The 23,447-nt window shown below is 40.5% G+C and overlaps 2 protein-coding genes across 7 annotated transcripts in view; both read left to right on the forward strand.

The window, feature by feature from the left end:
• Nucleotides 1-2,018, forward strand: part of LOC101167748 (rho GTPase-activating protein 29) — a 38,531-nt gene extending 36,513 nt beyond the window's left edge. For 3 of the 4 annotated variants that reach the window (XM_023950013.1, XM_023950016.1, XM_023950015.1), the window contains 2 exons: nt 51-153; nt 236-2,018. In XM_023950013.1, the coding sequence (XP_023805781.1) occupies nt 51-153; nt 236-1,140 (1,008 nt within the window). In that variant the 3' untranslated portion in view covers nt 1,141-2,018. The remainder of the gene's footprint in view (nt 1-50; nt 154-235) is intronic. The other variant, XM_023950014.1, reaches the window with a different exon arrangement.
• Nucleotides 2,019-3,682: 1,664 nt separating this feature from the next.
• Nucleotides 3,683-23,447, forward strand: part of LOC101171449 (retinal-specific ATP-binding cassette transporter) — a 45,076-nt gene continuing 25,311 nt past the window's right edge. For all 3 annotated transcript variants that reach the window (XM_023950290.1, XM_023950292.1, XM_023950291.1), the window contains exons 1-15: nt 3,683-3,811; nt 4,168-4,280; nt 5,430-5,523; nt 5,666-5,807; nt 5,880-6,019; nt 6,980-7,107; nt 9,690-9,887; nt 11,930-12,019; nt 14,500-14,734; nt 15,389-15,528; nt 18,888-19,004; nt 19,457-19,654; nt 22,534-22,739; nt 22,822-22,998; nt 23,135-23,357. In XM_023950290.1, coding sequence (XP_023806058.1) covers nt 4,215-4,280; nt 5,430-5,523; nt 5,666-5,807; nt 5,880-6,019; nt 6,980-7,107; nt 9,690-9,887; nt 11,930-12,019; nt 14,500-14,734; nt 15,389-15,528; nt 18,888-19,004; nt 19,457-19,654; nt 22,534-22,739; nt 22,822-22,998; nt 23,135-23,357 — 2,154 coding nt within the window. In that variant the 5' untranslated portion in view covers nt 3,683-3,811; nt 4,168-4,214. The remainder of the gene's footprint in view (nt 3,812-4,167; nt 4,281-5,429; nt 5,524-5,665; nt 5,808-5,879; nt 6,020-6,979; nt 7,108-9,689; nt 9,888-11,929; nt 12,020-14,499; nt 14,735-15,388; nt 15,529-18,887; nt 19,005-19,456; nt 19,655-22,533; nt 22,740-22,821; nt 22,999-23,134; nt 23,358-23,447) is intronic.

Consider the following 23,447-nt stretch of genomic DNA (forward strand, 5'->3'; position numbering starts at 1 on the left):
GCAGATATATATTAGTCTGTTTCTGATCCCTTTGTGCGTTACCCTTACAGCAAAGCTCCAAGGCGTATAAAAGATGTTCCTCCATAATTCCTTCATCGCACTTACTAGCAGAGGTTCAGGAAAACGTGCCAAACAAAAGTGAATTTGATACTGGTTGGTATTGTCAAAAAAAGCACATTTTCTGCCCTAAAAAATAATCCTAACGCTCATTTTCTTGTCTTTTTAATGGGAAAAGACGGCGACGTGGACTCCGACAATCTCAACGGAAATGTTGACGTACCAAAGCCGAGCGAGAGAGGACTCAGCCGCTCTCAGCACGTCACAGTCGCCAGGGTTCAGCTCAGATACCCTCGCGGGAAGCTCTCCTCCCGGCCGGTGAGCATGCCCCCCGAGCGGCTGCCCAGCCAGGAAAGCGTGGAAGAGAACAACGCCTTGAACAGCACGGACCACACTGACGGCAAGGCAGGCAGCTGCCAGTCCATCAAAGAGGTCGACGAGACGGAGACCGCGAGGTTACGCCTTGGCACGCATTTCCGGACTACATTTATTGACACGCAAACGTTGCGTAGAACGTGGGACAAACAGTACAACCAGGATGCTGCTTCCAGAGCATCTAGGCTGGTTTCCAGTTCACCCTCTGAGAACTCGACGCTGGATCCCAGCAGCTTATCAACCTCAGTGCCATCAAACTTATCCCTGGGAACTACAGGGAACACCATCAACACCGTCTACCCAAACAGACCGTACACGGTAGCGGTGCGGCCCAGCCGGAATTTTAAAAGGGAGGACAACATCACCAAGTACAGCACCGTCTCAACAGCTTTTAGGGCTCCAAGGACCCTCCAGCCTCCCCCAGGGACTTTCTACAAGCCTCCCACGGGGAGCAAATCCAAAGCGCTGCAGAACTGTGCGTCAGCAAACAGCGCAGAGGACGACGACGATGAAGACGAGGAGGAGGAGGAGGAGCTGGGGATCGAGATAGAGGTGTCGGTCGATGAGCCTCTTGAGGAGGACGTTGATGAGGAGCCGCCCAGCTCTAGCCCCGAAGAACTGGGTCAAAACCAGACTAAACCGGTGTACCAGAGACTCAGACCCAGTCGTCTCCAAGAGGTTGAACACAGGGAGGCTCATTTTGTGTGAGCCATGGGCGGTCATAAGAAACACAGATGGAGTGTGAGCGATGTGTGTGCCATGACATTTAAGAAAAGATTTCTAAGAAGCATCTGGATTGTTAACAAACGATCAGCTGATTGATGCAGCATCCAAAAATATATTCATTTGTGCGAGATGCACTTCAACCACTAAACGCTTTCAACACACAAATCCTTACCACTCATCTTCACTACACTGAGCACCTCTTACCAATATTTATAAAGTTTTTTTATTCAAACTGTGCAATTACAATTTTGTTTTTTTAATTTTGTACCAAGTTCCTACAGTGTCACTATCTTCATTTTATATACCAAAAAAATATCACGTTTGAGTTGTTACATTAGTGTGTATATTATAGTCGCAGCTGAAAAAAAAAAAGAAAAGGATTTGACGCACTTATTTTGAAGTCTGTCTACACATTTTTGTCAAGGCTGTGTTTGTCCCGACTGAGTGTTTTAAAGTTTCAACTGTTACATGTAGGATCATCGCATTAGCTTGTCTATAAAGCTATATCAGGCCTTGTATACCATTTTAAAAAAACTAGTTTTTATATTGCTGAAGATAGATGTGTCCACTTTGCTTCAAAGCTTTCACAAATGCCACTGGTGTCTGTGCTGGCCTTCCTATTGATGCATTTTACTTTAACATTTATATTACTGTGATAGCCAAAGTTAGCCTATTGATGAGACTAATCGAAATCTTACAGTCTGTGCAAGTGATAGGAAGTTTTATTTGGATGGAAGCTGGGGTTTTTTGTGGGAATGTACACGGTTGGCAGAGAATTGAAAGGTTCACTGTAAGTAAGAAAACAGGTACATGAAAGCAAACATCCTTTTGTAACTTATTAAAATATATCTGAAAATGTATGTGTCTGTTTTTTTTTTTACATTTCTACTTTCCCAAACTGTTCAAAAGGAGGTTAATAAATGAGAACTTTTAAAAACTTGTTTATCTGCTATGAATAAGTGGTTGTTTTTGATCTGTATTTGCAAAAAAATAGACACATTCTTATAAATTATGGTGCTAAAAAATAGTGAATGTTTCTAGGCAATATTAGCAAAACTTCTAGTTTTTGTTTTGCTTGTCTTGGGATAAGTCCAAATTACCTCCTTACTCCTTAACTTCTCAAAAAACAATATAGTGTGGAACTATCTAGTGCCCTGGATTAATCAATTGGAATTCAATGCTCACTAATTTTTTCTTTTATTATGGCAAATATGACGTCACAGATTTCATTAAGTAGAAATCTAAAAAATACCAACATTTTACGAAGGCTGCTTATGATTCACTGTGTTCCGATGGTAAAAATGTGGATGGTTTATTTCAGAATTTTATTCCAAAAAGAAATTCCACAAAAATTTCCCAAACAAAGCATTGTGGTCTAAAGTCACCAGTCTAGTGAGCATCAACGTGCACTTTTTTTTTTCTTTTTCACAGAGACTTCTGGGAAACTGCTAGAGAACTGCGTTTTGGAATTATAGATTCATTCAGCTCTAGAAAATTGTGAACACCGAAAACAGAGCTCCAGGTAGTGAGTAGTGAAGGAAATCAGACAAAACCTTGAGATTTCTCCTGTGCTGGCTTGCTCTGATTGGGCAATTTAGGTTTAAAAGTGTCAAACCCATCCATAAATATCTCTTTCAATCTTGTTGACTAAATAGTAATCGGTAATTGGATTCTTTTTTAAATATATATTTTTAAATGTACAGTACAGATCAAAAGTTTGGACACACCTTCTCATTCATTTGAATTTGCACCTTAAACTAAAATCGTTTATGTGCATAAACTTACCAAATCACCCAACGTAACTTAATTGGTACAATTTATATTTAATAAAAGAAATTCATTCATCTTCTTCCGTTTATCCCTTTCTGGGTCACGGGGCTGTCGGAGCCTATCCCGGCCCCTTTGGGCGAAAGCAGGGGACACCCTGAACAGGTTGCCAGTCTGTCGCAGTCTGTCTGTCGCAATCACACACCCAATCACACTCACACCTATGGACTATTTAGAGTTGCCAATTAACCAACGTTATGCATGTTTTTGGACAGTGCCAGAACAAAGCCAGAGACCCTGGAGAAAACCCACGCATGCACGGGGAGAACAGGCAAAGTCCACACAGAAAAGGTTGTTCTGTTTCAGGTCCCCCAGCCAGGACTTGAACCGGGGGCCTTCTTGCTGTGTGGCAAGAGCGCTAACCACTGCGCCACCGTGCAGCCTAATAATAGAAATTATATTGCTATACGTTTTCTGTGGATTAATTCCAAGGGTTTTACAATGTCCAAAAATGTTTTTGTTTTTTTTACATTTGATGGGGTGGGCTTCTAAGGGTTAAATCAATGCCAATAAATGTTATTTAAAACAATGAAAATGTGTTTCTGGGTATGTTTCCTACGATGGCAGTAGTATTGTAGAAGTTGTTGGATTATGTAAGAGAATGAAGGCCATGCAGTTTAGGTCATGAAGGGCCTCTACAAATGGAGAGAGGTGTTAGACGTCTCCCAGAACAGAGGAAGGAGATTATATCAATCTGCTTAACTGTTCACAAGGTCTGGGAAGGAGCTGTGTTAGCAAGTGGGAGGCAAACTCTGAGAGAAAATGTGCTGTTATGTTTGTTCATTTGATCAGGATCAGCCATAGATGTTGTCGGGGTTCCTCTGAGGTAAGTCATAATGTCAGGTTCTGCTTCATCATTTGTATAAATATAACCGTTGTGTTATTTTATTACCCATAACATTTTCTGGTGGTTTAAAAAAGAAACAACAACCTAAAATCTCTTGACTCTTTTTGTTGGTGATGTTCTATATAAATGGGAGAATATTTAAAGTGGTAAAACTGTTACTGTGTCTTCAAAAGTGTCTTGAGCTCATTATCCTCATTAGTGAGCTATTGCGAGCGTTCGCATGGGGCTTTCACCAGATGGACGCGTGTCACCACAGCGCTAAAAGCTCCAATGTTTTAGTAGAACAAAAGAGATTTTGCCGTCGATGACGATGATCTCAGACTGGTTGAATGCAGGTTTCTTTTGGTGGAGCCAGCCCCTGTGGGGGTGTCGTGAGGGCACCATGGGGTCAGGAGGACAGGTCAGGCTCCTGTTGTGGAAGAACTGGACCATCCGTAGGAGACAAAGGGTACATATTTTCTCTCAAATTCTTTCTATATATTTAGCTACGCAGTTTTTGCCCACCAAAACCTTAAAAAATTAAATTAAACACTTCTTTTTCTAGTTGTGTGTGGAGTTTTGAATTCTGTTGATTTATCTTATACTGTTGGGACGTTAAGACACTCGGATGTTTTTAACATTTTTAAGAGGACATGTTAACAAAACTAAGCTTAAAATTGCCTTTCTGAGAATTTTATTTTTATTCAAATTGCTTTAAATCAGGAGCAGGACGAAAAAAATGCAGTTTGAAAAAGACCAAAAATACGATGGGCGGGGCACAAGCTCGCTGCTCCGCCCAATTCTGAAGCATTCACTTGTAGACAACTACATCCATGCACGATCCATGAAAATGTAAACACAGAACTCTTAGTAACGGGGAGGGAAAGTAGGGGCAGCGTCACACCAACAGTTCTATCCACAACTCAGAGGTGAATTTCTAATGAACTACTGCTGCTCTGCAGAAACTATGTCCAATAAAAGTTTTTTTTGTTTTTATTTTGGCTAAAAATGTCAGGGTGGGGGGGGCTCGAGAGCAGGTAGGACCCAGATGCAGAGACGGGAGGCAAACGGTTCCAAGGCTAGAGGGTTTATTAAACAAACAAAAGGCGCTGCAGAGCAGGAATCAAAACAAAACAAAGCTTACTGTGGCGTGGCGAGGAACATGGAACATGGCATGAAGGGACGAAGACACATGAAGACGTTAATGGACCAGCACAAGAGGAAGGCAGAGACAAGACTTATATACAGACAGGGCAGACAAGACACAGGTGAACACGATCAGGGCAGATGGGGACCAAGGAAGTAAAACTCAAAAATATGACACAACAGGAACCCTTTCAAAATAAAACAGGAAACAGAACCAAATAAGACAGAACACGAACTAAAGCAAAAACCAAGACAAAACAAACTCAAACCATGACAAAAAACTGCATAATCATAATCAAAAGACCTCTTGGAAAGCTTTTACAACATAAGTTTTCAAAAGAAAATATGATCTGAGTGGTTCTTTAAGCTGTACATACAGTAATGGCCAGAAAACTTTTTTTTTAATAAAGAAAATTTGGTTTAATCTAGCATATTAAAAATAAGAAAAAAAGATGTCTTCTACTTCCTCCAGATGCGTTTCTTTGTGGAGATCATGTGGCCTGTTATGCTCTTCATTGGACTGGTGTGGCTCAGAAGAGTGAATCCACTCTACCGCCAACATGAATGTGAGTCAAAACAAAAAAAAATTAGTAAATTCATAACAGTACACTGGCTCTAAACCAGGGCTGGGCTGATTTCCATACAGCCCCCCCCCCCCAATCTGGACAGACATGTGAGGAGTCCAACAGCCTCTCCTCTCCCCTTTAGGCCACTTTCCAAACAAAGCCATGCCTTCAGCTGGTGTCCTGCCATGGATCCAGGGGATCTTCTGCAATGCCAACAACCCGTGTTTTCAGCACCCCACCCGTGGTGAATCCCCTGGCTTGGTGTCCAACTATAACAACTCTATGTAAGTCTCACCCACAACTTTATAGTGGATGATATTTTAAAATTAAAAGGTCATTTTTTCTTCTCTCTTCAGACTGGCACGGTTGTACTCGGATGCTGAAGCGCTTCTCTTCAGTGATCCTGATTTCCTGGAAGTGGGACGCCTCTGGAGGGAACTCAATGCCATGAGTAACTTTATGGACACCTTGCGCTCTCGTCCTGAGGAGGTCTCAGGTCAGCGCTTCAGATATCCCCATTCAAAAGTACAGTCAGTACAAAAAAAAGGCAAAATATTACCTGTGTGTCACACCTCACGTACTTACCCATTTCTCTGTCTGTCCTGATATTGTAATACCATTTTACTACATGGTTTGTACAACATGCCACGAGCGTGTTGTTTGCTCAGATGATGCAGGTCAAAACATTTGCTTGGTTTCATGTTTTTGCTCAGGTTTACATGGTTGCTATTTTGTAAATTCTCAAAAAACAGACCCAAAAAACAGACTATCGGGATGAGGGTGGAGCAGCGTGCATTCCAGGCGGTGAATGATCGGCCGCCGTGCATGCCAACACTCTCATGGAGAAGCATGTGGACGGACTAGCAGAGATACACATTCACATTCCTGTGAAGTTCCCATGAACATCCAGAAGGAAAACTGACTTATTATGAGAGAAAAGTTGCATAACAGAATTTTTGCTCCTAATTGCTCACATTTAATTGTGATTTGTGATGACATGCCAAGAAAAAGATACTCTTCTGTGTTTCTCCTCACGTCAGAGATCAATGTATTCTTCTTACTATCGCTGTTTTATTACAGCGTGTTTTTCCCACTTGGTGCATCACAAGATCAGTTCATTAGGGCTACAATTGTATAACGGCCAAGTTGCACTTTGTCTTGCAAAGCAAACTCTGTTCAAGTACAGGCAAGCAGGGGACTGGAAGTTATGTGACAGTTTGAAGGTGGAAGAGACAGAAACTCACCTTCCTGTTTTCATTCTAATTAAAAACACCACACTTGTTGCAACTTGCTAATAAAATGTGCTCAGGAGAAACTAGGTTTTTCCAATTCAGCTTGTTTATTTTATTTTATTTTTCATTGCAAAACAGCATAGTTACCAGCCAACGGATCGTTAAAAAAAGACTTTTAAAACAATACATTTGGCCTTTCCACCACATGGTTTTTCTCACTGCAGGTCGAGGAGTGATGGTGGAGACTATCCTGAAGGATGACGAAACTCTGACGGCATTCCTTTTAAGAGACGTTCCTCTGACTGAGTCTGTGGTGTATCATCTTGTTCATGCCCAAATCAGGCCTGAACAGGTACCAGGGACCCGACTTACACACGTGCAAACACAAAAGCACACATAGAAATCACATAACAACCCTGTAGGAGTCGCAGATCATTACAAGAACATCTAATTAACTCGCTATATCAGTTTCAGCAGTGTAGACTGGGTGTTCCACCAGACAGAGCCCTGGGCTGGTCTCCCGCTCTTGATTTTACTCGCTGTATAGATATTAAAACACACATTCTGAAAGTTTGTTGTACAGTTTCAAACAAGATTTTTCTAAATCCTGCTTTAAAACATTGTTCTTTATTGTCAACGACATACCGGACATGTGGCTAAACGCAGGTTCTAGAACACTTGGTGTTCACACTGGACAAGCAGGGAGGGGCTTCTTCTCCTTTTTTCTACTGTGTACCAGTGCATGTCTGCCACCTACAGTTGGAAGAGGCTTAATAATTTCTCCTTCATGATCAATTTTCAACAGTTGGCACTTACCTGAATTAAACGGGACGCCATCCATACGTCACCACCAAATCCAAGTCCTTGATTGGTCAAGGTTCGACCTGGTTTAACTTGCGACACAAGTTCAATGTATGTTTGACCTGAAAACATGGAAGCCCGTGGAAGGGGCGGCTTAAATGCACATTACAGAAGGCGAAGTGAACAAAACCTTAGAGTCAGGGGCGGAGCTACAGGGGGGCAACTGCACTCCCAGCAAAAAGCTTTTTTCCTCCCACTTGCCCCAATTTCTGAGTCGATATAAGCATTTTTCATGACAAAAGCTTAGAAATCATCAACACAAGCTCATTTAAACATTATAAAAATAACAAAAGCAACAACAAAAGCTCACTGCTGTTCTCATTTTCCTCCCTTTCAAAGTCTTCCGCCAAAACCAGATTAAAAAATCTGTTTTGATAAGAATTTATTAACAGGTATCTATAGATCACAAAGCCTGGTTGTGAAGCTTAGCTGTTCCAAATTCCTTCAATAAGTACTCCCATTTTAAGTGTCCAAAGATTTTGGAAAATTAAACCATTTTTTGAAAGAAGTTATGAAGTAAAAGTGACCAATCATGGTTACAATAGGCTTAGCTCTGAACCCTCTTACGGTGTATTCAGACTGGACACATTTTCAGTCTGAATACACCCTAGCAGACGCTGCTCCGGAACCAGAAACCGCTCTCGGACCCATCTTTGGAGGTGGTATCTGTAGGTTTCTGATCGGACTGCGCTTTAATTGGCTCTGAGATTGCTTAGTCTGAATACAATCTGTCCTGGGAGCGGAGCAACTGAACCAAAACAGCCAAAACCGTGTTAACGTGATGTCAACAGAGTAGGAATAATGCAACAGATGAGCTGCGGACAAATATGAAGCAAAGATTGTTTTTATCAAACAGAAAAAAGTGTTCAACTGTTTATTTGTTAATACGCTAATTTGAAATTGAAAATGCTTCTTACATGCTTTTCTGTGTCTTGTTGCGCCGCTGTGAAGTCATCCTAGAAGCTACCTTGTAATTCTGAAAAAACAATCTCATAACACCACAACAATGAGACACAGAAATTTATTAAAATGTGGTCGGATGAATGCAGGCTCATCAGAACAATTTTTAACATGATCCAGATTGCTTCTCACTGTATCATCGACAATTTATATGTCATAAACACTTACCAGTGTAGTTCATAGCCGTCCTCCCCTCAGCATGTCTTCGCTGTACCAAAGTAACAGTAAAAAGTGTTGTAGCTGACATTGAGACAGGCGTTTAAAATTGTAAACTATCCTGACAAAGACTGCAAAGCGCAGAACTTCCATATTTCTGTCTCTATAGTTGCTTTGCTCTGCCCTCGTAATTCCTGACCAATGAATGAAGAGATTTTTTTTTTTTCACGTGGTTTTGTTTACTAGCTTTGGTCAGAATATAGACCAAACACGTTCAGGACTCAACCCGTAATCCGGACCAAATTAAGCGGACTCGATCCGGAACAAAGGATTTTTCCAGTCTGAGTACACCCTTTTTTTTCATGACAATGAAAAACATAAACAAAACGTTTACAGCATCTTTATATCTTTACATTTATCGCATTATTTACAAAAGTATTTTTTCCTCCCATGTTTTGACCTAAAAACAGCTATTTGCAGCCCAAACATGTAGGAACAAGCTCTTAGACATGCAGACAAACAGGTCGTGATGACTTGATTATACTGTAGCTGGATTGCAGCATCCAGTTTAGCTTCCCTTACTGTTCCAAAACATGTGTAAACAGCAATCACTTTCACATCACACATTGACTTGCAGAGATTTTTCTTTAAGTTATGAATATTTTCAAATGAAATAATTTGGGAGCAAAAATAATCAGTTAATAGATGGCAAAGGATGGCCACTCAAAACACTGAAGCATCCTGCTTTTAGGATTGGGTCAAAGAGGATCCTACACATTTTGCTAAAAAGACTTTCCTCTTTTTTTGAAAACTTCCTCTGTCTAAGGTCTTGTTTGTCCATCAATAAACAGTTAACAGACCTCAGGCACTTCAGCACAATAAAACTAAACACACTACCACACGTCTGCCTTTGTTTTCCTCATCTAACCCTCCTGCTTCACTTCTATTCTCTTCAAGTTTGCCTTTGGGGTCCCTGACTTACATTTAAAGGACATCGCCTGCAGCCTGAACCTGCTGGAGCGATTCCTGATATTTCCCAGCCGCAGAGGCCTCCATGCCGTTCGGAATGCCATGTGCATCCTGACTCCACAGCGCCTGCAGATCATCGAGGACAAATTCTACGCCAATGTCGACTTCTTTAAACTCTTCCGCCTGGTCAGTGGGTCCTGTTTGCTCAGTTTTTCCTTTCATTTTAAATTAAACAGAATATCCTCAGTGTCTTTGTACCAAGAGACATTTTAAGGTTAGATATTGCAGCTGAGGAAACTTGTTATGTTTCCAGGGAAAAATGCCAGAATTTGGCCAGCTCCAATTTGGAAGCTTTCCAATTTGATGAGATCACTTGTGAAAAAACAAACCAAACATGTTTGAGCTGAGTGCTCTCCAAATGACCTGAAGGTAGAGTTATTGAGGAGTTGGCGGTTAGCTGAGTTGCCTAACAGTAGTCAGTCAACCAAAAAAGAATTGCAACTTTAAGCCATCACTCATCCAGCTGCATTTACTGAAAGATCACGTTGGTACCAGCTGGCCGAGCTATAGTAGTAGTTTAAATACTCATATAAACCTGCATTGTTATTTTGCTTTACATTTCCTTTAGTACTGACCATAATTAAGTAGATACCAAAGGCTTTTCCGCAGGAATTTGCAGCTGATTCTCTACATCTATATCCAAATTTAAAAGCCACAAACCTGAAAGTCCTTTGATGCAGTAAAGCAGCAGAACTCTAAAAACAGGCCCCATTATTACCCCATTGGAAGATTTTCTTTAAATAAGAAAAAAAAAAAAAAAAGAAAAAAAACAATCTGCCAGTAGGTAAAAAAAAATGGTCTTACCAAAACCTTTTCTTTTAAGAAAAAATTCTTTGATTAGAATTTGATATTCTAAGATTATTTTGCTATGGAAAGACTTTAATAATAATATTAATAATAATAAACTTTATTTGTATAGCACCTTTCAAGATAAAAATCCCAAAGTGCTTCACAGTAAAACACAATAAAACACAATAAAACAGCTTTTTAAAAGAAAACACTGAGTCTGCAGATCTGAGGCTGAGAGGAAGGGAGTTCCAGAGGGATGGGGCCACTGCTGCAAAGACTCTGTCACCTTTAGTTTTTAACCGAGTTCTCTTAACAACCAGCGAAACCTTGTCACATGACCTCAGGGACATGCTGGGATTGTACGGCTGCAAAAGGTTTTTTAAGTAGACCGGTGCTTGGCTTAACATTATTTTTCATGCAGGACAGAAAAAGAAAATTATCTTGAAACAAAAGTCTTTTTGCTTTCTTAAGATTCAGTTTCATAGAAAACTATATATAATTGTTTTATTTTTTTAATACATTTAAATAGATTATGATAGTCTTGCTATATTATTTTAACATAATATAATGTAATGTAACATTATATAATATAATGTAATGTAATCTAATGCAAGACAAGATAAGACAATACAAATATAATTTTTACCTGCAAGGACTTAATTATGCAAAAAAACTAGATTCATTTAAAGCTGTTGCTGCTCATAAAGAAACAAAAAACTGCCAAACACATGGGGCACACATTCTGATTCTTATTGTACTGGAGATACACCGTTGTGTTTGCCAATCAGTACAAGTCGAAAGTAAACACGAACCGCATTAAGACGGACAACAACAAAGATTTCTGTCTGAGTCGCCCTCATCCAGACACAATCCCATGATGTTGTGCCAAGAGGGCTTTTCCTGACCGTCTGTTTGTGTTTCTGAGCCGGCAGTGCTGCGTCTCAGAGCTCTTTCTGTCCTCAGACCTAATTTTTCTTTATAGTTTGTGTGATTCAGTGCTTTGCAATGTTTCCCCCGCCAAAACCAGGCATGGCCCAAAAAAAATAAAAGAAAAAGAAGACCCCCCCCCCCCCTTGTTATTTCTCCTTGTCGTGCTCGGAGATAGAAAAGGAAGGATGTTTTTGATGGCCGTGCAATGTCTTGGCTTTCTTCTGCTTCCTGGATATTCCGTCTATTGTGTTGAGATGTTTCTGGAAGCTCTCTGGGAAAACAAGCAGATTAAAAATAAAATTCACCACATTGTCGACTCTGTCAGACTTAGATTTATTTTCAGAAGAAAGAAATACAAACGTCAAAACTGTTCTTAAAATTTCAAAATAATTTTTTTTTTAATTTAAATCTTAACTGTGTTCACAATGTGAATATTATTTCTTTTTCAGCTTCCTCGAGTTCTGGATAACTACTCGGATGGAATCAACATTAACTTCTGGGTCCGGATTGTGTCGTCTGTCTCAGAGACACTGAGAAAGGTAAAGGACCTGTTTAGCTGCAGCATGGCTCCCATTCCAAAGTTCACAGCTTCTTATTTTTAGCTGTCAGGAAGCAGTTGTTTCCTTCTGCCTCAGTTTTACGCAAACAGACAGTGTGAGGTGGGGGGAGGAATCTCACAACAGTGAATTAGGAAGGCTAAATCCAGATCAGGCTCATTTATCCTCGAGATAGATAACACATCACAATGGCTGTGGCACAAAAAGACTTCAATGGCAAGTGAACCCTCAGGTCAATGTTGTGTCAGTGTGACGTATAAAACCACACAGCGGCGTTTTCTGTGCAGGTGTGCATAGAAATCTCTTTGAAACCCACTTCGATGAAAATCATCTTTTTACATGTTCTCACGGCATTCTTCTAGTGATGGAGGGCATATATTTTCCTCACCGTAGGGTATATTGGATTATAAGGTGCAATGTCAATAAATGGTCTATTTTCAAACTTATGTCATATATAAAGTGGAATTAATTATAAGGCCCATCAAGCCTTACAAGAGTCAGAGATAGGTGTATCACTCAGACTTTATTAACTGCTTTTACAGGAACTCTAGAACTTGTTTGTAACACACTACATGTTAGCTGCATTAGCAGATTTTTGATTTGATTTTTTTATTTGAAATGGTTTATTTCAAGCAATCAAAGCAAGTATAATGCACAAAACAATATAATCAGCAGTTATACATTCATACATAGACATGTCAAACTTAGGATAATTAGACACTAAATTAAAGATTGCTTGAAAGGGAGTGGAAGGAAGTGAAATTATATAATCCTACCCCTGTTCTACCATCTTATTACATGATTTATCATTATCCGGTTCATAACGTCAATCAGACATAATTAAGAATCCTTTAGTATCAATAAACCACATGAAAAAGATGAACTACTTAATTATTATGTAAAAATATATGTAACTATTTTAGAAATCAACATTGCAAATGCAGATCAGTTATCTAAAATATATGCAGATTATATTCATTAGAAAAATCATGACTATGATTACAAATGGCACTATATCAGGAAAAAATGGACATAAAACTGTTTCAAAAATCTTCATAGTATATATTGATCAAGTATCAAAAGTTAAAAATATGTGCAAATTATTTTTCATTAGAAAAAATCACAAATCAAAGTGTTATAATTAGAGATCGATCATTTTAACCACCTTCAATAATTAATTAAGCAATTTTATCATTATAAGGTGTCTATGAAGACTCTCATTCATCCAGGTTGGTTCCATTGTAGTAGGTTTAGGGGATGTCATCTGGACTTGGTTTTAAAACCAAGTCCAGATGACATCCCCTAAACCTACTACAATCATTATAAGGTGTTGCTATGAAATGAAAGGGTCCGTATTCTGAGCATTGTCCAGGGTTGGTATTCCATCTCCTGCTGATTGATAGCCATCCTTCTGGTTTTAACAGAGTTTACAAGTTCTCTTCGATGTAATGTCTGCAGACTTAGATTAAGGTTTCACTAGTAACTCCCAACCTTGTTTGCAACGCCCCAAAAAACAGACTAATACCGCTAATAAACGTTTTTACTGTGACTAGGCTAACTCCTAACCTTGTTAGTCACACTGCCACGTTACTATATTTACAACAACACCCAACCAAACATTTTGACAGAGCAGCTCTCAAAATTGCTTCGACATCAGTAAGAACAGCCAGAATTAATTCACAAAGTGCCACGGATGCCGTTTTTATTAAAACAAAAAAAAAAGGCTTTTAGTGCGGAAAGCTCAAAATTGTCTTTCTGAGTATTTACTCAGTATTACTTGTAATACAATGAAATATTTTTGCAAAGACATCTTAATCACACTGAATGTGGTGGATTAGCATCAGTAATCAAGAAAATTTAGGGTTACATTCTGTATTAGTCACTTCCATTGCAGCCCATGAGGATTTATGACTGAGTGGAAACACTGATGTTTTTCCTGCAGATACATCCATGGGTTATTATTTCTAGTTGACACTCTGACATCCTGTTGGCGAGACACTTGTCTCTGGAGACGGCACATGCCCAATGCGGAAGATTAAGTGCAACTTCTTCCTATGACTCAGAAAGGCAGGAATCTCCACAAACTAAAGCTAAAGATTTGTCAATCATGCTTGTTTGCAAAAGTTTCTACCTCTTTTTAATCAAAGGTGGAAATCCTTCCAAGAGTAGACATCTTAGAGGTTAATTACAGTCGTGGAAATAGATGAACGTTTTTGAATAAAGAGATTTTTGCCTATAAGTTTTTATATGACGTTTAGTCAAAACCAAAATTTTTTTAGAAGTAATTATGAGGCACGGTGGTGGAGGAATGATGATTTTGGGCTTATTGGTGAAAACAATTGAAACAGAACTCCAACAAGAAACATAAGAAACCAGTTTGGGATCTTCCTCTTAGTCAAAAATGAAGATGCGCTTTTAAACGCACGTGTTCTTACTTGCTCTGTTGTCTTGTCTCCTCACAGCTGTTCTACAGGAGTAGCTCCCAGGAGTTCATCCACGTCGTGACCCCTTTCTTCCAGAAAAATCTGTCCTTTAGGGATGTAATGGCTGCTGCCTCCAGCCTCGTATGTGGTTACACCGAGGGGGCTTTCTCCAGAGTCACCTCCTTCAATTGGTATGAGGACAATAACTACAAAGCTTTCTTGGGCATCGGCAGGAGCCGAGCGAAGGATGACTACACGTACGACAACAGCACCAGTGAGTCAATTCAGCTTCATAAAAGCAGAGTTCTTGAAACCAACAATTTTGTCAGCATTTCAGAGCATTTTCTTTTGTTTAGTTCCTTTACATCCCTGAAGTCTTCTGATCATAACTTTGCTAAAGTCCATTCTGGTTTGCAACTTATTGACCATAAACGTCATAATTTAAAAAACAACAACAACCCAATTGTTGTGCAATTGGTCATCAAGTTGGTTTCTCCCATTGACTGTATATGATAACTGGACTGAGTGACCCCTCCCTCCTTGCATTCCAAACAAGAAGTACCTGCAGGCTCCAAAAAGCCTCAATAAAAGTATGTGGTCTCATGTCAAATGTTCAAAACATTTGAACAGATTTTCTGTAGCCTGCTTTCAGCGGTAGAGGTTTTGACTTTAATAAGCTCATTCTTGATTGGTAAGAGGGGTTGCCATAGAAATACTGATTCTGACTAATGCTGTTCCAACATAGCTGCGGCCGTGTAGCAAAAAAAAGAAAAGAAAAGGTGACTGAATTTATTTCATTTCGTTTAACCGGAAATAAGTCCATGGGTGATGTCAAACTCACTCGGTCCAGTACTCTTATACAGTCAATGGTATCTTATCATTTCTCTTTCATTGTCCTTCATTCCAATATTTAATCTTCTGCTTGCAGCTCCTTTCTGCAATGACTTAATGAGAGAACTGGAGTCAAACCCAGCCACCAGGGTGATGTGGAACTCTGTGAAGCCGATGCTGATGGGGCGCATCCTCTACGCTCCAGACTCACCAGCCGTCAGGCGGGTCATAAAAAATGTAAGCTGCACCCTAAACACGAAATGAAAACATAAAAGTCATGTTAATCAGGCTACCAAAACTCATCCTCCCCGTTATGGGTTATTGTTTTCGCTGAAAATGTCAGAAGGTCCAAAAAGTCCTCAAAAGTCCCGAAAGAACGAAAATGTCCACACAGACATTGCCAGTGTGTGGTACAAAAAAACACACACAAAGACACACTCAATCGTCTATATTGCATTTGTTTTTTCTAATTTCTTCTTCTTCTTTCTTACTGCAACATTAAGCCAGAATTTGACCCCTGCCACATACTTAAAAACTCAGCTGTGAAAATGAAAATAGTTCAACAGATTTTCACAAAACATCCCACAAAAACATCCCACAATGTCACCTGCCAGGACAGAACTCATGGCTGGACTCAGATGAAGAGTTTAGAGCTTTAATCTCGGCCAATGTCTATGGCTGCGGTACAGGATGAGACCAAACACACTGTCACATGACAAAGGGAGAAGACATGAGGGAGGGAATCACAGGTGGAAACAATCAGGGTGGATTAGACAGTCACACCTGTAGGGAAACACGCCAGGGCAGAAAGTAACAAGGCCTGAAACGAGAGGAGAATAGTGTTTGTCTGAATTCCCACCCTAACCCCTATATAGTGCACGATATAGAGCATTCGCCATTTTGTAGTGCTGTCCGAATCTACAATTCCCAAATCGAGTGCCCTAGAAATTTCCCAGTAGTCTCTGCAAAAAACCAGTGTGCGTTGATGCTCACTAGATCGGCGAATATAGACCACAATGCATTGCACCGGAACAATGTTTGCCCACAAAATTTATTAAAATGTGTTTTTTTTATTTTTATTAAAGGATCAACGTTTTTATCTTTAGAAGACAGTGGACTCATAAATAATCGTCGCAAAACGCTCATAATAATTAGATTTTAACTTTGTGAAATTGATAATTGATAATTTCTGCCGTTAAAAAAAAAAGGTAGTGAGAATGGTGTCCAAATTGCTTTTAAAATTCACGACACTACATAGTGCTGCACTATATAGTTTTTTTAGTGGCTAGGGTGGGAATTCAGACACAACCTTAGTGTTTCAAAATAAAACAGGATGTGCAACACAAGACAACACAGGTGGCAGACATTGACCAAAAGTCCACAACTCAGGACATAACATGAGACTGACGAGACATGACACACCTTATGTTTAGAAGCACCGCCACAGTTTTATTGACCTTTCACCTCGGAAAGAGGCAGCCATCTTGAATTAAAAACTGGCCCCTCTGACCATCTTCGGGACATTCATACACATTCACACACCAGCGGAGCTGCACTGGAGGCAGGGAGGGTGGAGTTTCTTGCCCAAGGACACAACGACAGCTGGCTGGGGGGGAGCGGGGATCAAACCGCCAACCCTTCAATCATTGAACGACCCGCTCTACCGCCGACGAGCCACTGCCGCAAATTAAAGACACAAATCCCTGGCTTGAGCTGATCAAAATGATATAACATACGATATGACTATAATAGGAAAGTGGCCGTGGTAAGCAAAAAACCTCAGTTGCCAAGGAAATCCAATGGGTAACTTTTGGCAATTCTTCTAAAAATTACATAGACCTGTTTGTCACTCCCAGGTGACCAAAACATTGAATGGTTGCTATGGAGATAAAATCAACAGAAAAGCCGCCATTTTGAAGAAAGTGTTTTTTTATTGAATTTGTTACATGCAGGTCTGACCAGGATTGCAGAGGGAGAGAGTAAGGGCCCTTAAGCATCACCTCAGCCACTGAGGGGAGGTAGAAAGGGTTGATGTTGGGGTGACAAGGGCAAGGGTGAGCTGCCAGGGCAGAGGTGGGAGTCGCCTGCGGGCCATACTTCAAATGGTTAATTTACTGTAAATTTTCTCTTGTGCGAACTTGTGTTTGGGTACACATCTAACTATAATTTTAGAGACCTGCCATCAAAAAATATCAACAGGGTGATATTTATACGACTAGAATAGATCCATCACTACGGATCATTCATAGATCCTTTCTTTCTGTCAAAGGCGCGCTTGTTTTTCTGAAAAATGAGTGAGTCTAATGCGCTGAACAATGTATGTGGTACCAAAAAAAAGAGGGTATGAGGTTTCCCCATGTCATGTTCAGCTCTTTGTATCTAGATGTAGATAAGCATTGGTCAAAGCCTGCATGGGGAGGGGGGGGCAGCAGTCATGGATGGCTTGATTGCAATGGAAGAGCACAAGCTGATCGGATGTGGTGACTGCTGCACAGTCCAGTGGCGCCGTGGCTTTTTCACTGTTGTACCTGCGCTCAAGTCTGTCCGTGGACGTGCGATAACACACACACACACACAGAAACCCAGTGTTTTTCCTCTCATCCGACCTTTCTTGACCTCTTTGTTTCCCTTTTCCTTCGCATGGGATCTTAATTGCTTTAAGAAAGTGCAGAACATGGAGGTGATCTGTGCCTTTGCAAAGCTAAAAACATAGGTTCTTTGTTGTTGCGCTCTCATGTGATGCGTTTGAGTGCAGAGGCATGTTTTTAAAAGGTTTCTGTGTTGACGGGGCTGCTCTTGTGGAATAATGAGGTATGTCTGTGTTATCTGTAAAGACAAACACTTTAGCTTTTAAGTCTTGGCTATTAAGGCTTAATACGTTTGGCACAAAATCTTTCTGTTTGTTGATCGTCCGGTGTGAGTATGCCAACTCAGGATCTCAGAAGAGGACACTAACACTTAGATTCCTCTTTTTGACAAAAGAAAAAAAAATTACCTTTAAGGAATCCCAGTTTTCCCTCCTCTCCTTCTTCTCCCGTTTGGAACTGTCTCAGTGAATGAGGAAGCTCTCCCTTGTGGGAACTGGGATTCACTGCTTTCAGCCAGTTGTCACCAACGGCTCCCATTGTCACCCCATCTCCATTGTCCCCATTGTCACCCAAAATCAGACGCACAGAAGAGGAAGGCGTTTAATTGGGTGTACTCTTCAGTGCTTTCACCCCCCACTGCACATGACTGAATGCAGAAGTAGCCGGCCTTGAATATGTGCTGCACAAAGCACTGTACACATCCAGCGTTTGAACGATAAGCGTGCAGTAAATATTTGACGATTTGGCACTGAGTGCATTTGTCAGTGGTTATCTGTTAATGCCCGCAGGAATTCTCTGTATGAGAATGCGATTTTGAATGGGGCCGCTTTCACAGAGTTGGATGTGGGAATGGTATGTAGAGAAGATTAGGAGGTCTGTGACACTGTTTGTGTGTGTTTAAGGGCTTAATATTTGTGCAGATTGTTACCCACTTAGTTAGGTTTTTTTTTTTTTTAGCAGATCTTGACAAAATATTTGGTTTTTGATGTGTATTGACGTCCATTACAGGCAAACACCACGTTTGAGGAGCTGGAGAGACTGAGGACGATGGGGAAAGCCTGGGAGGAGGTGGCTCCTCAGATCTGGGCTTTTTTCCAAGATGGAATCCAAGTCGAAATGATCCGGGTAGGACAGGCGAGGTTTTGTTACATAACGAAGAAATGGTTGCAAGTTCTCAAAATGTATACCTATCTTTGATACCTAGACTGTGCTCGATTGTGATCTCTCCCATTGTTGCTATTTTCAAGGCCCAACAATCGACCTGATAAATGATGTTGTTATTTTGTGCTGAACATTTTCCTGAATCATTTTGCAGAGGTCTCACGAATTTCCTGCTTGAATGTGAAACCTTATCTAACCATAATATACAATGTCTTTCCCTTTTCCACTTGCTCTTGTTTGTAACATATGCTAACTTTGATCCTTTGTTGTTTTTACTATCAGACTAGCTATATGTCTTCTTCATCGCCTCTCTTTTTTATGAATATAGTCTTGTGTATTTTTTGTGTTTTTTGCTGATTTCTACATAAAACCCATAAATGTTTTAATGGTGTAACTCTACTTCTTGGTTGTTTCAGGACATCATTCGTAATCCATCTGTCATGGATTTCATTGACAAAAGTCTGGAGGATGCACCATTTTCCTCCAAACACATCCTCAACTTCCTGCGCAACGAACCACTGGAGGATCGTCCGTACGACGTGCCTAATTTTGACTGGCGGGACGTCTTTAAGATGATTGACAGGGTCATTCGGATGCTCAACCAATATGGGGATGTGAGTAAACAATGCCTGGGCCCAAAGGTCCCTCACTCAACCCGCATTCTAGTTCATTTTTTTTTTATCTCTTCTCTGTGTATTTTAGCTTTAAAGTTTGGCTATGACATTTATTACACATTTATACAATAAAACTGTTCATGTATTCACAGAAAAACAACTTTTGACAAGATTTCCAAATGAGTATCAAGTGTCATGTCCACTATTGAAAAGGTTCACTTGAACATTTAGAATGTGAGCTATGTTTCGTCCTCAGTTCACTTGGAATGTGAAGTTTTGGTGGAGCTCACTTAATGAAATAATCCAATTTAGCACAGGCCCAGTCACTTGCTGATCTCTATTCTGCCACTTACATACTGGGCATGTTCAAGAACATGCTAAATGGGAATTTCTGAACCCGGCTTCGGCATTAGGTGTCCACATTTGACTTTCGCTACCCGATACCAACGAATGTACTCAGTTGGAAGAGGCTCGGTGAAATGTCAAAGAGGTGCAAATCTCATGAATTTTGCTCCAGGCCTTTTCTTTCACAGCTCTATTCTGATATATAAAAGACTTGGTGCCGTTTAATTATGACCGGACACAAACTGCTGTTATTCATTTCTCCTTCATGATCAATTTACAAACTGTGTCACGACCAAATTCAAGTCCCTGGTTGGTCAAAGTTTGACCTGGTTTAACTTTCAATGCGTTTTGGACGTAGAGCCTAAAAACTGACCTAGAAACCTGCAGAGCAATATGTAAACGTGAAGGTACCTACACAGTGGCTGTGGGTGGCGCATTCAAGAACACACTATAGGCAGTTTCATGAACGCGCATCCAACTGGTGATGTTCATACAGCAGACATGCAGGTAGTGGCAGGGAGGGGCTTCTTCTTCCTCAGTTTTTTACTGTTAACTAGTGCCTGTCCAGCACCTACTGTGGGATGAGGCTTGACGTGAAATGTTAAAGCGGTGCAAAAGTCACAAAACTTACTCCAAGCTTTTTCTTTCCCAACTCCACTCCGATATAAGAAAGACTTGATGTCATATGCAGTAATTCCAGCTGGGCACAAACTGCAATTATTCATTTCTCATTTATGATCATGTTTACAATGGTTGGCATTTCCATGTTTTGAAAAGGGCGTTATCTGCACGTCACTACCAAATATGAGTCCCTCATTGGTCACAGTACAGCGTTGTTGCGATTAGCAGTCAAGAAGTTCAACTGGTTGAACTGTCAGCGCGCGATCAATAAACGTCCATTTTGTGTGTAGTGTCTGGGGCCGGACTTAAAAGCGTGTGTAGCGATGCGTGAAAGCGAACGTTCAGAACACAGAAACCTAAAATTCAGGTTAACACGCTTTTAGATAGACATTTCATTGAAAGTGGCCACCAAAACGCAAGGTGTGAAGGTAGCTTGAGAGTTTTGAACACAGAAGCCTGAAACGCACATGTACCCACACCAGTTTAAGTATTTTTCATTGGAAGGGGCCACTTTTCAGAGCCAGGTGTGAACCTAGCATTCCACAGTGAGCTCGTGGAGCAACACTCTTTGAAAGGCCAGGAGACTCAGATTTTGTTTCTGAACTTTGTTCTCCTGTCCAACTTTTACCACGCAGGTGGGCCTAAACTACAGTAACAGACTATAACAGTCTCTTTTATTTACAAATTTGGCTTAAAAAAAAACATGGCATACCATCTCCTGTGTAGGCCCTCCACTTGTGGGCACCAGTGCATTCACAACTAAGTTAATCCATTCTGTGCAGAGGCACTGAAAGGGCTGACATGGGGCCGTACCTGGGGCAAGGCTCAGTAGATGGGTAGTGCTCCTTGTTTTTGTCCAAGTTGAAGCGTACAGCACTTGAGAGCCACAGGAAGAGTTGGATCGACTGTGGCCGATTAGATACAGCTGTCAGTCCGTCCACCGTCCTTTATAAAGAGCCAACAATGACCGTGAACTTAATGGCTGGCTGCCTCTCGATGGTGGCAAGCATGCATATCGCACCACAGTAGGACAGCATGTTTATATGACTGAAAGCTTTGTGGAATAGAAGAATGTTTATGGGGTTATGAACCACACGTTGTGTATTTAAAGCACACATAGATTAATATTTTGGATGCACAGCTGAATTTGGATTTTTTTTCCTCTAATGTTCAGTTTAGCCTGTTCTTAAAATGTTTGAAGTTTGTTTTCCCTTCTTATTTGCATTAGCCTCCAGTGAATAGGCTATATTAGTCACAGTTTTAGTAGAAGAGACAAGCACTTTTGTAATTGCGTAAGGCTCATTGAGTTCTGGGCCAACATTGAGGATTTTTCATGCCCTTTCTAGGTAACAAAGCTAAAGGATTGCAACATTGGCTTGCTTTTTGTTTCTTATAAATACAACTCAACAACTGCAATACTACAAATTAGGGGTGTAATGATTAATTTTACCAACAATTTCATTCATATCATAATTTGTTGACGATACATTTCATAGTTAATATCGATTCAATTCAGCCAACTACTGTTTTTTGTATGGCATTGGTATGGTGTTTTCCAGTATGAACATAAACGATATGTTTTCTTTAAACAATGTTATAAAATGGTATAGTTCAATTCAAATAACAACTGGCCTCAAGTAGATTGATCTGGTTGGATTGTAGGATTATAAATAGATTCATTGATTAAGTCGATTAATCGTTACACCCCTACTATAAACCATTGAATTCGAATATTTGTGATCCATTACGAGAAAAAAAATTGAGATTAGTTAGTACTTTTTTGATGTTTTTGGACTGGTTCGATTAAGTATTAAACTCTTCTGAGTTGAAGCGAAGTTAGGTGTGTGAAATTTGCTTTCCAGTCACACAAAAACATGATTGAAATTTGATGAAATTCCTCTTTTTACCCCCAGTGTGTTGTCCTTGACAAATTCGTGGCCCTGCCTGATGAAGATGCCGTCACGTATCGGGCTTTGAACCTGCTGGAGGATGGCAAATTCTGGGCAGGTCTCATCTTTGTGAACATGCACCCCTGGACCACCAGCGTCCCGCCTCACATTAAGTTCAAGATCCGGATGGATATTGATATTGTGGAGCGTACCAATAAAGTCAAAGACAGGTAGGAATCCACTATACATCGGAAGTGAGCTACTCAGCATCATGTCGACACACCTCGAAGGCTAAATGTATTATTTTCTCAGGTATTGGGACCCAGGTCCCAGAGCTGATCCCATGGAGGACCTCCGTTATGTCTGGGGGGGCTTTGCATATTTTCAAGACATCATAGAGCATGGGATAATCAGGACTCATACAGGAAAGGAGTGGCCTCTTGGGGTTTACCTACAGCAGATGCCGTACCCTTGCTATGTGGATGATCTGTGAGTCAAACCATAGATTTTATGGACACTTTGACTACACCTCTTTCATTTCTGTTCTTCCTTTGCTAACCGTATATCTGTCTCCAAATGCCAAAGTGCCTCCTTATCTCATTCCTGCTTTTCTCTTTCTGTCCAGCTTCACGCTGACACTAAATCGATGTTTCCCCGTCTTCATGGTTCTGGCTTGGGTCTACTCTGTGTCCATGGTAGTGAAGAGTATCGTCCTGGAGAAGGAGCTCCGCTTGAAGGAGACACTGAAGACCATGGGGGTCACCAATGGTGTCATTTGGTCCACGTGGTTCATTGACAGCTTTATCATGATGGGGACCAGCACTGCTCTTCTGACAGCCATCATTATGGTGACTTACTTTTCTGTTTCAACAGCGAATCCATTTGTTTCTTTGAAATGTTGAATTGTGAGGTCATTGAGTTGACCTGTGAATCATTAC

The sequence above is a fragment of the Oryzias latipes genome, chromosome 20, assembly GCF_002234675.1.
Source record: "Oryzias latipes chromosome 20, ASM223467v1".
NCBI classification, from domain to species: domain Eukaryota; kingdom Metazoa; phylum Chordata; class Actinopteri; order Beloniformes; family Adrianichthyidae; genus Oryzias; species Oryzias latipes.